The sequence below is a fragment of the Schistocerca nitens genome, chromosome 8 (assembly GCF_023898315.1).
Source record: "Schistocerca nitens isolate TAMUIC-IGC-003100 chromosome 8, iqSchNite1.1, whole genome shotgun sequence".
In the NCBI taxonomy this organism is placed as follows: domain Eukaryota; kingdom Metazoa; phylum Arthropoda; class Insecta; order Orthoptera; family Acrididae; genus Schistocerca; species Schistocerca nitens.
Window position 1 is genome coordinate 470,572,614 of NC_064621.1, and position 14,108 is coordinate 470,586,721.

The window sequence follows — 14,108 nt, forward strand, 5'->3', positions numbered from 1 at the left end:
GATAGACCATAAGCGGGCACTTTTTGGAGCAAGCAACAGTGTGGAACTGAGTCAAAAGTCGAGGAACATGGCATCAATCTGGGAGCCAGTATCTAGAGCCTGTTGTATATCATGCACAAAGACAATCAGCTGTGTCTCGCATGAGTGCTGTTTCCTAAAACCATGCTGGTTTCTGCAGATGAGCTTCTCAGAGTCTAGAAAGGTCATTATGTCTGAACACACAATATGTTCCATGATTCTACAACAAATTGATGTCAGTGAAATTGGCCAGTAATTATGTGCATCCGATTTTCTACCCTTTTTATAGATTGCTATGACCTGGGCCTTCTCCCAGTCCCATGGAACATTCTGCTGTTCCAATGATCTCTGACAGATTATGGATAAGAATGGTGCTATATTTGTAGCATAGTCAAGATAAATTCTTACAGGGATACTATCTGGGCCAGATGCCTTCTTGGTGTCTAAGGATCTTAACTGTTTTACAATCCCAGATACACTAAACACTACATCAGCCATCCTTGCATTTGTTTGATAATTGAAAGAGGGAATGGTGCTGCAGTCCTCTACCATAAATGATTTTTTGAAAGCTAGGTTTAGAATTTCGGCTTTCTGTCTATCATCATCCATTACATTACCCATACTGTCAGCAAGAGAAGGTATTGAATTATTTGTAGCGTTCATAGATTTTATATATGACCAAAATTTTTTGGGATTATTTTTAGAATCTGCAGATAAAATATCAGCAGCAGATATGAGTTGTAACAATGACACATGAACCATCATTGCTCTTAGGGGCTTCTATTGTTTTGTGGCAGGAACAGATGTGTTTGGCACCAACTAGTGCCTGTCAGGTCCACTGCAACCCACAGTCCATCAGTGTTTTGACTCACATTCACTACTGAAGAGATGTACTAACAACAGATGTTGTCCCCTGTAAATCCAATGGTCTATAGGGTCTGTGGATGATGTTTCCAGATGTTATATCCTCATCAATGTGTTCATCAGGACATGATCTATAACCTCTCAGAATATGTCAATATACAGGTATTCATGTTACACTCTGTGTATGTGTAATTATAGTATGCATTAAGTTACTGAACATGTAATTTTGATGGAATATTGCCATATTTATGGAACATACGTCAATAAACATATGGTACTATCTTTGACATTCTGATTCTAAGAGGCTATTAATTTTGTCTTTTTTCTGCTTCTAGGACAGTGAACCCAACATACATTCAACTTTGAGGAAAGGCAAATATATATCATCAATTCAGCTGACAGATGTTACATACAAGGATGTTGGATATTACCATTGTTTGTTTGATAATAACAGTGAGAAAAATACATCTATATACTTGTATGTGAAAGGTGAGAAGAGAACGTCAAAGTAAATCTGTTGGGTTATTAACTGCTCTATTCCAGTGTATGAGTACTACTTCACATGTGGCTTGTTGTCTCTGTGAGTAAATTCCAGAATGTAAATCCAGAGATAAGAGATTCAGTTTCTAATCAGTCCATGGGTTTTTCTGTCACACCTTGCTTCTTTCAACTCGGGTAATGATTTGTGACACAAAAGGATACCATGTTCCACTGTGATTCAGAGTCCATGTTAAACTGTTGTTCACCCTAAAACTCACTGGGGACAATCAGTTCAAAGGTCAGAGGGAGGTGAGAACACTACTCCAAAGTGGACCATGCCTAGTAAAGCACTTCATGAAAATGATGCATTCTCCTGCTTTGTAAACAGTGTATAAATTTTTAGCAGAGATATTTAATGATATGCAGTAGCCATTATATTTGTCATATAAATTATCATTATTTCAATTGACCTGCTTCACAGAGATCTTCACTGAACTGAATATAAACTTATTTATTGCTGTGAAATCTCAACATGGTCACTTATATTATTATGTGTTTGAGAGAATTTTTTTAATTTTGAACAAGTTATGTTGTATTTTTTATGACAATGAACATCTGATTCTTATTAAAATCAGTTGGTTTAGATATTCTGTCATTAGTTTCAAGGAAGTACATGATTAACAATGTTTTTGGAGTATTATTTTTGTTATGCATTTAAGTGACAGAGAGAGCTCTTTAATGTCTACAGTGACATTTCTTATTCTAAGATAAACTGTGGAGTTGTATCTTAGGAATTTACTGAAGTATAAATTGTACCACTTATTGCCTTTTTATTTTTTTAAGGTGCAACAGATAGGTGTCAAATCCCAATTGTGGTAGATTGTGTAGTAACAGTTTAGTGAATAAGATTCTGAAAAGGAAGGTTTTGAACAGTGTACTGTAAGTTAAAGTTATGCATGAATTTCTCTTCTTTTTCTGCATTCCTTGCCAAAATTATTGATGAACTATGGGGGTACAAAGTTGACCACTATTTCAGTTTTATACCACACAAATTTTGCATTTTTTAAAGAGCACTAAATCATGTTATTTTGGGGAAATATGCAAATTTGAAGTCATTTTTTCATGTTACCCTACTCACAAAATTTTTCTGGCATTGCCAATGTATTATAAATTTATAGAACTAATTTGTGTGGATAGGGTCATCATTTTAAATTGCACTTAACTATGGGAATACTAGGTAAGAATGTAATCAGGCTTATGGGGGGGGGAGGGGGGGGGGAGGGGGGGGGGTTATTTGGGGGTATTGACAGGACAACTATTAAAAATGGCTTTGTAAAAAACTGAACAACAATAAAATGCAATTTGCTCTTAATGAGATACATGGTTAATGCTTGATGGAACATCATGCTTGAGTGAAATAGCCTCACATATAAATTCTTCTATTGTTTTGTGTTTTGTACTTGCTGGTGATAAGGACTTCACATATTAAGAAGTAACTCTTGTGTAGTGTCTAAGCAGAAGACATTACATACCAGTCTCAAACAGAATAAAACCTACTCATTCTTTTATTAATTTAATTTAATTTCAGTAAAATTTTTACATCTATTTGTGATCAGTTTTGCAGGTTTAAGGCTTCGTATTTATACATATTAGATGAGTAATCAATGTCATATCTCTCTGCAAGTATGCTGGATTGCTATAAGCCAGCATCCTCTGACACAACTGCTACACAACAGATAAGTTCAGCTAAACTGCAGATTGGAGATAAAATAATAAGATAATAGTTTTTATTCTCCATAATAAAATATATATGAGCAGACATCACCAACTTTTCTGGTATTACAGAAGCAATAAGAATACATTCAGCTCTACTATAGAATCATTTTCTACCATTGGTCCATCAAATTCTCTGCACTCCCACTCATTGGTAAGTTGGGTCTTCATATCCCAAGCAGCATTATAGCAGGATATTGGCTGTTTAATTTGTCATTATCACAAGATTAACACTTTCACAAACAGAAACTTACTACTTATTTGAATTTTGCTTGGATCTAATTTACATCAGTTGTTGCAGAACACCTTTACTTCCAGCTTATTTCATTATTATTTTCTAATACTCTTGCACAATAACTGCCTAATCATTGATGACACTGCTTTTATCCAATCATATATGAGCTGTTGCACTTCATTACTTAATTCCCATTCAAATATTTATCTTACATATTGCATATGATCTTTTGTTCTGCATTTGTTAGTGTTTGTACCACTTTCTCTACTTGCGTGAAATGTTTTTTCATTGTAATTGGAGGCCAGAAAAAAGGAATCTGAGATTTCAGTGATACTTAGTCTATAAGATTACTTGTAGAACTTCATGACAGGTAAAAACTGTGTACTGGATCAGTACTAAAATGTCTTTTCCCGAATGTGGATCCTTGCCTTTCACGGAGAAGCTCTTACCAACTGGCTATCCAGGCATGTCTCTTTGTCCACCATCATGTATCCAGTTCTGCCAGTACTTCTGCCGTTCTTTACAAAGTACACAGAAGCTCTCCTGTATATCCTGCTGCACCAGCACTCTTTTATGAAAAAATCTACTTATTTTCTTCATTTTATGCTTGTGTTATTTTCATTAGTAGAAATATCTGACTGTGATGGATAATGAACTCCAACATTTAACTGTCATCTTTTGCTTTGTACTACTTAATGAGATACATGTATTATTTTGTTGCCACAGATACGACGAACCTGCTTACATATAGTGATGAATTCTTTGCACCAATACATGGTATGCAGTATCAGGACATTGTCATTCCTTGTAAGCCAACACACCCTGAAGTGAAAGTGACGCTCTGCCTCATTGGTGGTGAAAAAGTAAGTATTTCATGGGTAAATATGTAGTGTGAGTGTACTGAGTGATTTTAGCTATACAGAGTGTCCCAGTATGAATGGTTGATATACAGATAAATGGTATGAATGACCATTTGAAGCTAACAAGTGTAGTAAACTCAGGCTCTAAAATGCTCTATGAATGGTTGATATGCAGATAAATGGTATGAATGACCATTTGAAGCTAACAAGTGTAGTAAACTCAGGCTCTAAAATGCTCTTAAGGTATGCATTTTAGAGCCTATGTTTACCAGACTTTTTTGCTTCAAATAATTGTTCCTGTCATATCCCTGAATACTGTGTATTCCTCCTGGGTCATCATGTATACATGATTATTTATAAGTACTCCCAGGGTTTCAGAAGATGAGTGCACTTTTAAACTAAAAGATGTGCAGAATATAACCACATATTGGTGGATAGAGCATCTGTCCAAATTCTTAACTTTCATTACAGGTGTTTCAGTACAGGTCCTGTTTGTGAAGTGGCAGATGTCAAATATGTACATATAGTTCATTGTAGTCTCTGACACAAATTGCCTGGGAAAGTGTTGGAGCAGCTCTTTTTGGAAAGCTGTTTGTTGGGTTGCCTGCCTGGATGCAAAAAGTAATTTGAGTTGACAATACAGAATGGATGATTTGCCTACACCTTCTGACAGTCTTCTTTCTAGTGCAACTACACCACAGTGCACATTAACTAATCAAAATGTGGAGATATGCCATATACTGGTAGTTGTCACTTTCTGTATGTGCTGTAGTTTTTGCACAGACATCATATGAAATTGCGGAGCTGCTTGGGAATGACCCTATGTTCTGTGGATTATTATATATGTACACTCTTTGACATAAAACTCGACCGGCGGCTGGCCGCTGCAGAGGCTAAGTCCGCGCCGATCGCGACATGGGACAAATAAACTGGCCACCTCGCTAATTCTCTAAGTCCGGTAAGCTGCACAATCTGGCAACACTGTAGACTGCGGCACTTCCTTGAGGAAAACTTGTCCCATGATAGAGAAACCCTAGGCTGATTACGCCTGTGGTCTAGCGGTAGCGTGCGTTGTTTCTGTTCATAATGTCAGTGGATCGTGAGCAGCTGGCATAAAATATTTTTATAGCCTCTTCTGCCTGAATACTGAACACGTGAATGTAATAGTAGCGCAGATTCAATCTATTTCGCTTTCTGACACACCGATAACAAAATTTTGTCCAGTAACCATTTTGCGGCAGATTTTCTGCAGACTGTCCTCCTCTGGACGCCGTAATCGGCAAAGCTCCGGGATCCACTTGCTGGCTACCGGCAGTGGCCGTGGCGACAGCTGCGGCGCTGCACTTCCCCGTTCTTTATCGAAAGCGCCTGCTACCGCTCATCGCTTCTGATGATTTAAAATGCTTTATTATTAAATGTTGCTCCACAGATAATTTCTACGATTTCCATTCACACTCAAAAGCAACGGAGACAGACGCCGTGATTAGTAAACGGGTATTATATTACATTAATCGGCGAGAGCGGAGTATGGCCCGAAATTAATTTTATAGACTGGGACGAAATTAAACCACCTCACTACATTCAATGAATTTATAAATGCTTCATACCTCGTTTCTTTTCCTTTCAAACTCAATTATTTGTGCAACATTTGGTCAATGTTTGGATGTTTTCGTCAAGCCAGAGTGAGCGTCTGTGGTGTAAAGTGTATTACAGTTATTGTTTCATTCCTTATGCTAAGTCTATGCGATAAGCTGTGTGAATACCTTGCAATGCATGCTCTGTAGCAGTGCAGGAACACTGCACATTTGGAGTTCCATGTATGGGTTCATGAAGTATTTATTGTTGATCGGAAGTGATAGTTAAGGTCATCAGATTTAAACCAGAAAACGTTGTCGTTTTGAAGGTTTCAGAGAACGGAAAGGAATTTCTAACGCCGGTGTTAGAAAACGTCTACAGTTAAATGCTATTGCAAACATTTAGAAGAAGGGAACTATATTAATGAACATGTGCACTTCATAAACAACCTTCTGACATGTTAGACCTATATGACGAACAAAGCTCAAATTTATATCGTTGACAGTCAGTTTGAATCTTTTCAGGACCTATTTTACAGTGAAGCACCTTGGAATTTGCAAAGTCGAATCGGACAAAGGTTGATGTTTAAAGGCATTCTTCAGATTTCGCATAAGAAATTTTTACTAGCAGTTTGCAACTCCATTAATTAAAATGGAAAGTAAAAGGTTGTAGTCAGCGGCTTCTACCGTGATTCGAACTGCTATGTCTTATAGTACAAGCAATGCAAAGCACAAGGGAACCTCTGAGCTAACGACACACTGGCGGCCAGAGGCGGACTATAGTCACTGCGATGTTGCCTGAGCCTCAAAACGCAACCTTAAACACACAGAGGAGGTGGAGATTACTGTTTTAACGTCCCGTCGACAACGATGTCATTAGAGACGGAGCACAAGCTCGGATTAGGGAAGGATGGGGAAGGAAATCGGCTGTGCCCTTCCTAAGGAACCATCCCGGCATTTGCCTGAAGCGATTTAGGGAAATCATTGAAAACCTAAATCAGGATGGCCGGGTGCGGGATTGCACCGTCGTCCTCCCGAATGCACACACAAACAGGTGTTACTTATGTGAAGAACGCCGTTCTTGGAGTCCAGAAATAAAATATACTTTCTAATTGTGTCATCTTGCAGTGGATTATATCGTACGAGTCTTTGATGTGGGAAACGAATGTCAAGTGAATTTAGCGAGGTAACGCCGACCTACACCCGGAAGTAAATGCACTATCAGAGTGTTGACAAATACTTGCTACGACGCTGCCATTTCTCGGCTCTCTGACGAGGCAGCTCTTCAGCGAAATGCTTGCCGTGATTCTCCGATACGGTTCTTTAGAGTGGAGACGCCCGCGCACGTTTGGTTTTTATGCGGCGTTCTCCCCTGATGGTTTCTGACGTCGCCTTGTGGGCTATGTATACATATGAGACATTCAATTATCATTAATCCAGAATGATACAAGTTTCAGCTTCCGGCGTGGAAGAAGGCTGTTGACGCCGACATTATATCATTTCAACGTAGGGAAAGCAAAACGGATCATTCAATGTTTCTCATTCAACATAAAGCATGTGAGATAAATTTCCGTAACGTTCATAATCATCTAAAAATACAAACGAAGTAAAAATACACCGGAAGCTTATTCGAATTGAATATAATGTAAGATACCAAACGCTTTGCACCTCGATGTCGAATTTGTCCACTTGCAATCTTTTGCAGCATACACATAGAATGTCATGATTACCATGAGAATGAAGAAATATGTTGGTAGGGATGGAAGCAAGAAAGGACGCAGTCAACAAATATTCTATTCCTCATGGCATACATTTCATTTGACACGTAAGAAGAGGTAAAGCGGGAATTTACTTTCGTTAACATGAAAGATATGCCGCACATATTGATAACGAGGAAGTCTGCATCTTCATACGTTTCCTTAGCAAATATCAACTTTAAATTGCATAACGCAAACATTTTTAACAGACGCGAATTCCTACCCAGCATCTATTGTCCCTGTTAACGAACGACGAGAGATGTTAAATATTGCTTCTTCACAAGTAACTTACTTGAAATGCCGTGAGGTAAAGCTGTGTGTTGGACACGGATTCGAACCCGGAACCTAATCGGATTGCTATCGAAGCACAGTCAAATGTGACATATCGGAATTTTGCGGCCGTAGCTAGATGTTTTAACTGAAATGACGAGACGAAACATTAATTTTTTCCTTCCCAGGACTCCAACCCGGCACCTATCGCTGTTATATTCTAGAGAAAACGAACGTTAAATATGGGTTTGTTGCACCAGCAGTGACATGTGAGCATGTTTGAACTGAAATAATATGACGAAGAGTTCAGCGCTCACTGGGAATAGAGCCCCACACATATCGTTGTTGACTACACACAAAGAGACGTCAGCTACCGAATTTTTCTCCACCAGCTGCTCAGAATAGCATCTTGAACTTACAGTCATCTCGCAAATAGTTATGTGTCTCACTGGGAGTTAAAAACGTCAGATATCGTTAGTGTTGACAGCGAATGAAAATACATTAAAAATCAAAATTATTATCCACCAGCAGATAGGTGTTCTCATGATAGAGCTTGATAATACATAATTAAATCTTTAGTGCCGGGCCAGGATTCGATCCCATTCACGCGTAATATGTGAAGGTGTTGAGGAATCTGCAGTTTTGAACAAACAAAAAATTGTAGCCGAGCTGTATTGCCATGAAGTGATCAAATTCCGCGTTAAGGGCGGTCTGAGTTGCATTCCCAGTTCAGAACCAATTTTATCGACATACAGAAGCTCAAATAAAAGATGGAATAAGTGTCCTGTGACCATACATAGCGTTTGTGTCGTCACTTGAAATAAATAACTAGTATAAGAAAGGTTACTGGTGATAGAGTTTCTACATGTCGCCACTCCAGACTTTATTGTGGTTCAACCTACCGTCTACTTGGTAAAGAAGGAATATCATCTTTAATGTGAATTTTCAGACCACGCAGCCATTATATCTCCTTCACTTGGTGTAGCCAGGAGAGAATGGAATCTGTCTCTCCCTATCTAAAATCATTGACAGAAGTGGGAATCGAACCCAGACCATAGGTATAACAACCTACCATCCGTCCAACAGACCACGAAATCCTCTTCTCTGCGAGTCATTTTTCTATCGTAACGCAGTTGCGCCACACTGGATGAGAATTCTGACACACAGGCTCCCTGTAGTAATTTGCAGCATGTTCAGTAAATTCATTTATTTGGTTGACCGAATCACCATGAACTAGCTGCCTCGGCTACCCAGTGCATACATTCGACTATTTTGTAATCACGGAAATAAAATCACGTAACTGCTACCTACACACAACTGCCAACAGTGTAGGATGCAGAAGTTTAAATAGGAAGTGTTCCTTTCCACTTGAGCTATTCTATTGCGCTATCTGTTACTAGAAAACGTCGCTCAGTCCAAAAGAAAAGCTGTAACTGTTTGTCTCTCAGAAGTCAAGACCTGGCCATATGCATAATCTCACAGTGGTGTGGAATCCAAAAGTTCTGGAGGAATAGTTGCCGAGCTCTGGAGCTGTTGTAGCTACGTGTCAGCTTGTAGCATAGATAAGATGTCGCGAGCTCGAATACATTCAGTGCTACATTTAATAAAACGCAATTCTGCTCTCTGCTGAAGTTATCAATCTAATGGAACTTTGAACAAAATTCCCTTCACTTCTCAACCCAAAGTAGTCGCATGTGGAAAAAGGACTAACTACTGTGACATTTTGTTCTATTCAGGTTTAATAGACAGCAGGCAGCAGATGCATCTCGAAGATGTGCAGGGAGAGCGCATCGTGCCATAACATGTCAGAAAAGTATTTTCTACATTAGCCGTCGTGTGGTAGTGATATTTTATTCTTCTTCAAACTTTGACAGCTTTAACTCAGAACAAGTTTTCTACATGCATGTAATCAATAAACTGCATGTGCATTGTCAGACTGTCATAGGTAACATCAGAGAATTCGCATATATCGTTGATGATTAATTTCTCTCTCATGTTTACTATTGTTTTAACAACACTAAAGGAAACCTTACGAAAATTGTGCACTGTATTATAAGAAATGAAATAAAACTAACCATGATAACCTTACGACGAAAGTATCTGTACACAAGCATGCCTCTATCGACACGAATTAGTAAAATACTACTCACTTAGATTTTGATTGGGTCTGTGTTTAATTGGTATGCTGTGTCATACTCAAGAGGTATGCAAATGTGGCATTTCATAAATATAGTTACGTATTCCTAGAAACCCAAAATTCGCTTGTCAGCAGCGGAAAGAGGCGTTACCTGTTGTGCAGCATTGCAAGTTTTTCAACATTGCACTATGAGCTGAAAGAGTTTTCTTGCGATTTCCTTATTGATGTTTGATCTGACTGCTTGTAGCTCTTTCACAGAAGGGATAAAAACGTTACAGTCAGTGAGACTGGAACTGCGAACCGTAACAGACGCTGTTTCAAAGGTCAGCACATTACCACAGAGCTGGCGAGGAGGTACGGGTCTCAGCTTCCTATTTCGAGGGCAATAGAAACTAGAACTCATAAACCGCTATTTAAAGGTCGAGATTAGTTGCGATTTCCACCTGCAACGGCTTTCCTGGGCTGAAAACCGTAAATTTTCAATCTTTTGTTACCCTTCAAGCGATAATAACTCAGATTATTCAATGGAAATGACAGGTATAATCAAGTGAACTTTGAGGCTTAATTCCGTGCACACCAGGAAGTAACTCGTCAATCACAGAGTTGCCAAACATACGTTGCCTTGTTGCCAAATCTCAGTTACAGTGCCAGCAGGAAGAAGACGAACCGATGTGATCCTACAGCGGTCTGGGAAGTGACCATAGCTGGTGTCTCCAAGTCGCGGCTGCTACGGCCTGGAATACGTAATGCGTCTGATTCGCTTTCTGTAACTAGGTTTAGGGACTGGAGCGTAGTTACTAATAATACTCAGAACTGACTGCAAACTGAGTATCATAAATCAGTAACTCTCATTGTTGTTTTTATATTTCTTTCGTAAGTGTACTCAAAACTAAGAAAGTCATTCACAGGCGTTTTCGTGCCTCACCGATAGTCGAGCACAACAAACAAATAAAAATAAAAAAGAATGTGTGTGTGTGTGTGTGTGTGTGTGTGTGTGTGTGTGTGTGTGTGTGTGTGTGTGTGTGTGTGTGTGTGTGAGAGAGAGAGAGAGAGAGGGAGAGAGAGAGAGAGAGAGAGAGAGAGAGAGAGAGAGAGAGAGAGAGAAATAAAAAGCAATGAGAAAGAGTGTAAAAAATTGTTGTAAAGAAATTGAATCATGGTATTTAAAGAAATCTTTCACACTTCACAGTAGATTTTCGCGAACTAAGAAATTTGCTGAATTTGTGAAAAATCAAAATGGCTTCACATCCAGCCTATGATGCCTAGAAGAGTCTTTACATCCTGCTGACATGAGAATAGCATAATCTCTGCGTCAGAAGCTTGCTTCTACTTGACCATTTAATAGACTCGCATTTTTTCCACCGTGACTAATTTTGTAAGCTAAGCACATCATCCGTTACAGCACACTCCTGGGGCTGGGTAATGTGACCACAATGGTCTGGTGGAACGAGCTATCACAGGTGCAATGCGTGGGTTCAGGCGTTTGCTTTTAAGAGGCACAAACATATTTATTTTACCTCTGGTAACCTCAAGTGAAAGACGTTATAATCCAGAATCCGCATTAAACATCACGTTCCTTCATTACCGACTGGGCAGAGCCAGTTTACGTTGGGAAATGACACAGCGGAAATCATGGAAAACAGAAATACAGTCGCCAGTAAGCTTACTTACATTAGCAAATTTTATTTTATTCGATGAACCGATAGCCACTTAAAGGGACAGGGCTCTTATTTTACTTGTACTTGATTGAACGAGAGACGTTTAAAAATTTGGTGCTGGACTGTGATTCGAATTCGTATCTCCTCTTTCGAGGATCTGAATCTCTCGGAACAGTATAGTTCAGTCATTTCGTTCCTTTTCCCAAGACTGCAATCTTCTCTAGGTCTCCTCCAAAGGTAAGTATGTGGGTCTGAAACCTGATCCAGTACAAAAATATTCATAATTTCATTTCTAGCTTTATCAAGTGCACACCGACCTGCTAGTGAATATTAAAGCGCAATTTCAATGTCTGTTCATGTGTTGCCAACAATCGCAACAGGTGTCGTTATTTCTGGTCAAACATGCACACATCTTACTGTTCATGAGTAAGCAACTGATACTTACGCTATATTCGTGGATGCACGGTAGGTGTGCAGTTCGATTGTCGCTTAGGCACAAAAGTTTGTATCCTTATTTTAGATTCAGACACCTAGCGGCTCGTAAGAAAAACCGATACGTAAAATTTGATTTTTCTTAGTTAACAATCGGATTACCTGTTGGGTTCGTATCTCCGTCACAGAACTTCACATCATGCACTTCATCTTTAAATGCATGCACACTTTGTTACTTCAGAATGGAGGTATATCAGACATCTTTCGTGGTTAGATAACAGGGACGAAAGGGTCTTGACAGGAGTCACGGTTTATTACAAAAATTGTCGTCTTTTATTTTCAAGTTTAGATTTGGTTACTGGTATTGGCAAAAATTTCGGTAATTCATGACTCTTCATGGCTAATCATCAATATGATGTGATTAGATTAGATTAGATTACATTAGATTACCTCTTGTTCCATAGATCATGAATACGACATTTCGTAATGATGTGGAACGTGTCATTTTAATGAAAGATTTCTTTAAATACCGTGATTCAATTTCTTTACAACAATTTTTTACACTCTCTCTCATTGCTTTTTATTTCTCTCTCTCTCTCTCTCTCTCTCTCTCTCTCTCTCACACACACACACACACACACACACACACACACACACACACACACACACACACACACACATTCTTTTTTATTTTTATTTGTTTGTTGTGCTCGACTATCGGCGAGGCACGAAAACGCCTGTGAATGACTTTCTTAGTTTTGAGTACACTTACGAAAGAAATATAAAAACAGTAATGAGAGTTACTGATTTATGATGCTCAGTTTGCAGTCAGTTCTGAGTATTATTAGTAACTACGCTCCAGTCCCTAAACCTAGTTACAGAAAGCGAATCAGACGCATTACGTATTCCAGGCCGTAGCAGCCGCGACTTGGAGACACCAGCTATGGTCACTTCCCAGACCGCTGTAGGATCACATCGGTTCGTCTTCTTCCTGCTGGCACTGTAACTGAGATTTGGCAACAAGGCAACGTATGTTTGGCAACTCTGTGATCGACGAGTTACTTCCTGGTGTGCACGGAATTAAGCCTCAAAGTTTATTTGATTTTACCTGTCATTTCCATTGAATAATTTGAGTTATTATCGCTTGAGGGGTAACAAAAGATTGAAAATTTACGGTTTTCAGCCCAGGAAAGCCGTTGCAGGTGGAAATCGCAACTAATCTCGACCTTTAAATAGCGGTTTATGAGTTCTAGTTACTATTGCCCTCGAAATAGGAAGCTGAGACCCGTACCTCCTCGCCAGCTCTGTGGTAACGTGCTGACCTTTGAAACAGCGTCTGTTACGGTTCGCAGTTCCAGTCTCACTGACTGTAACGTTTTTATCCCTTCTGTGAAAGAGCTACAAGCAGTCAGATCAAACATCAATAAGGAAATCGCAAGAAAACGCTTTCAGCTCATAGTGCAATGTTGAAAAACTTGCAATGCTGCACAACAGGTAACGCCTCTTTCCGCTGCTGACAAGCGAATTTTGGGTTTCTAGGAATACGTAACTATATTTATGAAATGCCACATTTGCATACCTCTTGAGTATGACACAGCATACCAATTAAACACAGACCCAATCAAAATCTAAGTGAGTAGTATTTTACTAATTCGTGTCGATAGAGGCATGCTTGTGTACAGATAATTTCGTCGTAAGGTTATCATGGTTAGTTTTATTTCATTTCTTATAATACAGTGCACAATTTTCGTAAGGTTTCCTTTAGTGTTGTTAAAACAATAGTAAACATGAGAGAGAAATTAATCATCAACGATATATGCGAATTCTCTGATGTTACCTATGACAGTCTGACAATGCACATGCAGTTTATTGATTACATGCATGTAGAAAACTTGTTCTTAGTTAAAGCTGTCAAAGTTTGAAGAAGAATAAAATATCACTACCACACGACGGCTAATGTAGAAAATACTTTTCTGACATGTTATGGCACGATGCGCACTCCCTGCACATCTTCGAGATGCATCTGCTGCCTGCTGTCTATTAAACCTGA

General features: G+C 39.0%; 1 protein-coding gene across 1 annotated transcript in view; it reads left to right on the forward strand.

Annotated features, from left to right (window-relative positions):
• LOC126198832 (vascular endothelial growth factor receptor 1-like) overlaps positions 1–14,108 on the forward strand; it is a 308,538-nt gene that overhangs the window by 95,336 nt on the left and 199,094 nt on the right. The window contains exons 3-4 of the mRNA XM_049935411.1: positions 1,218–1,371; positions 4,097–4,233. Of these exons, the coding sequence (XP_049791368.1) occupies positions 1,218–1,371; positions 4,097–4,233 (291 nt within the window). The remainder of the gene's footprint in view (positions 1–1,217; positions 1,372–4,096; positions 4,234–14,108) is intronic.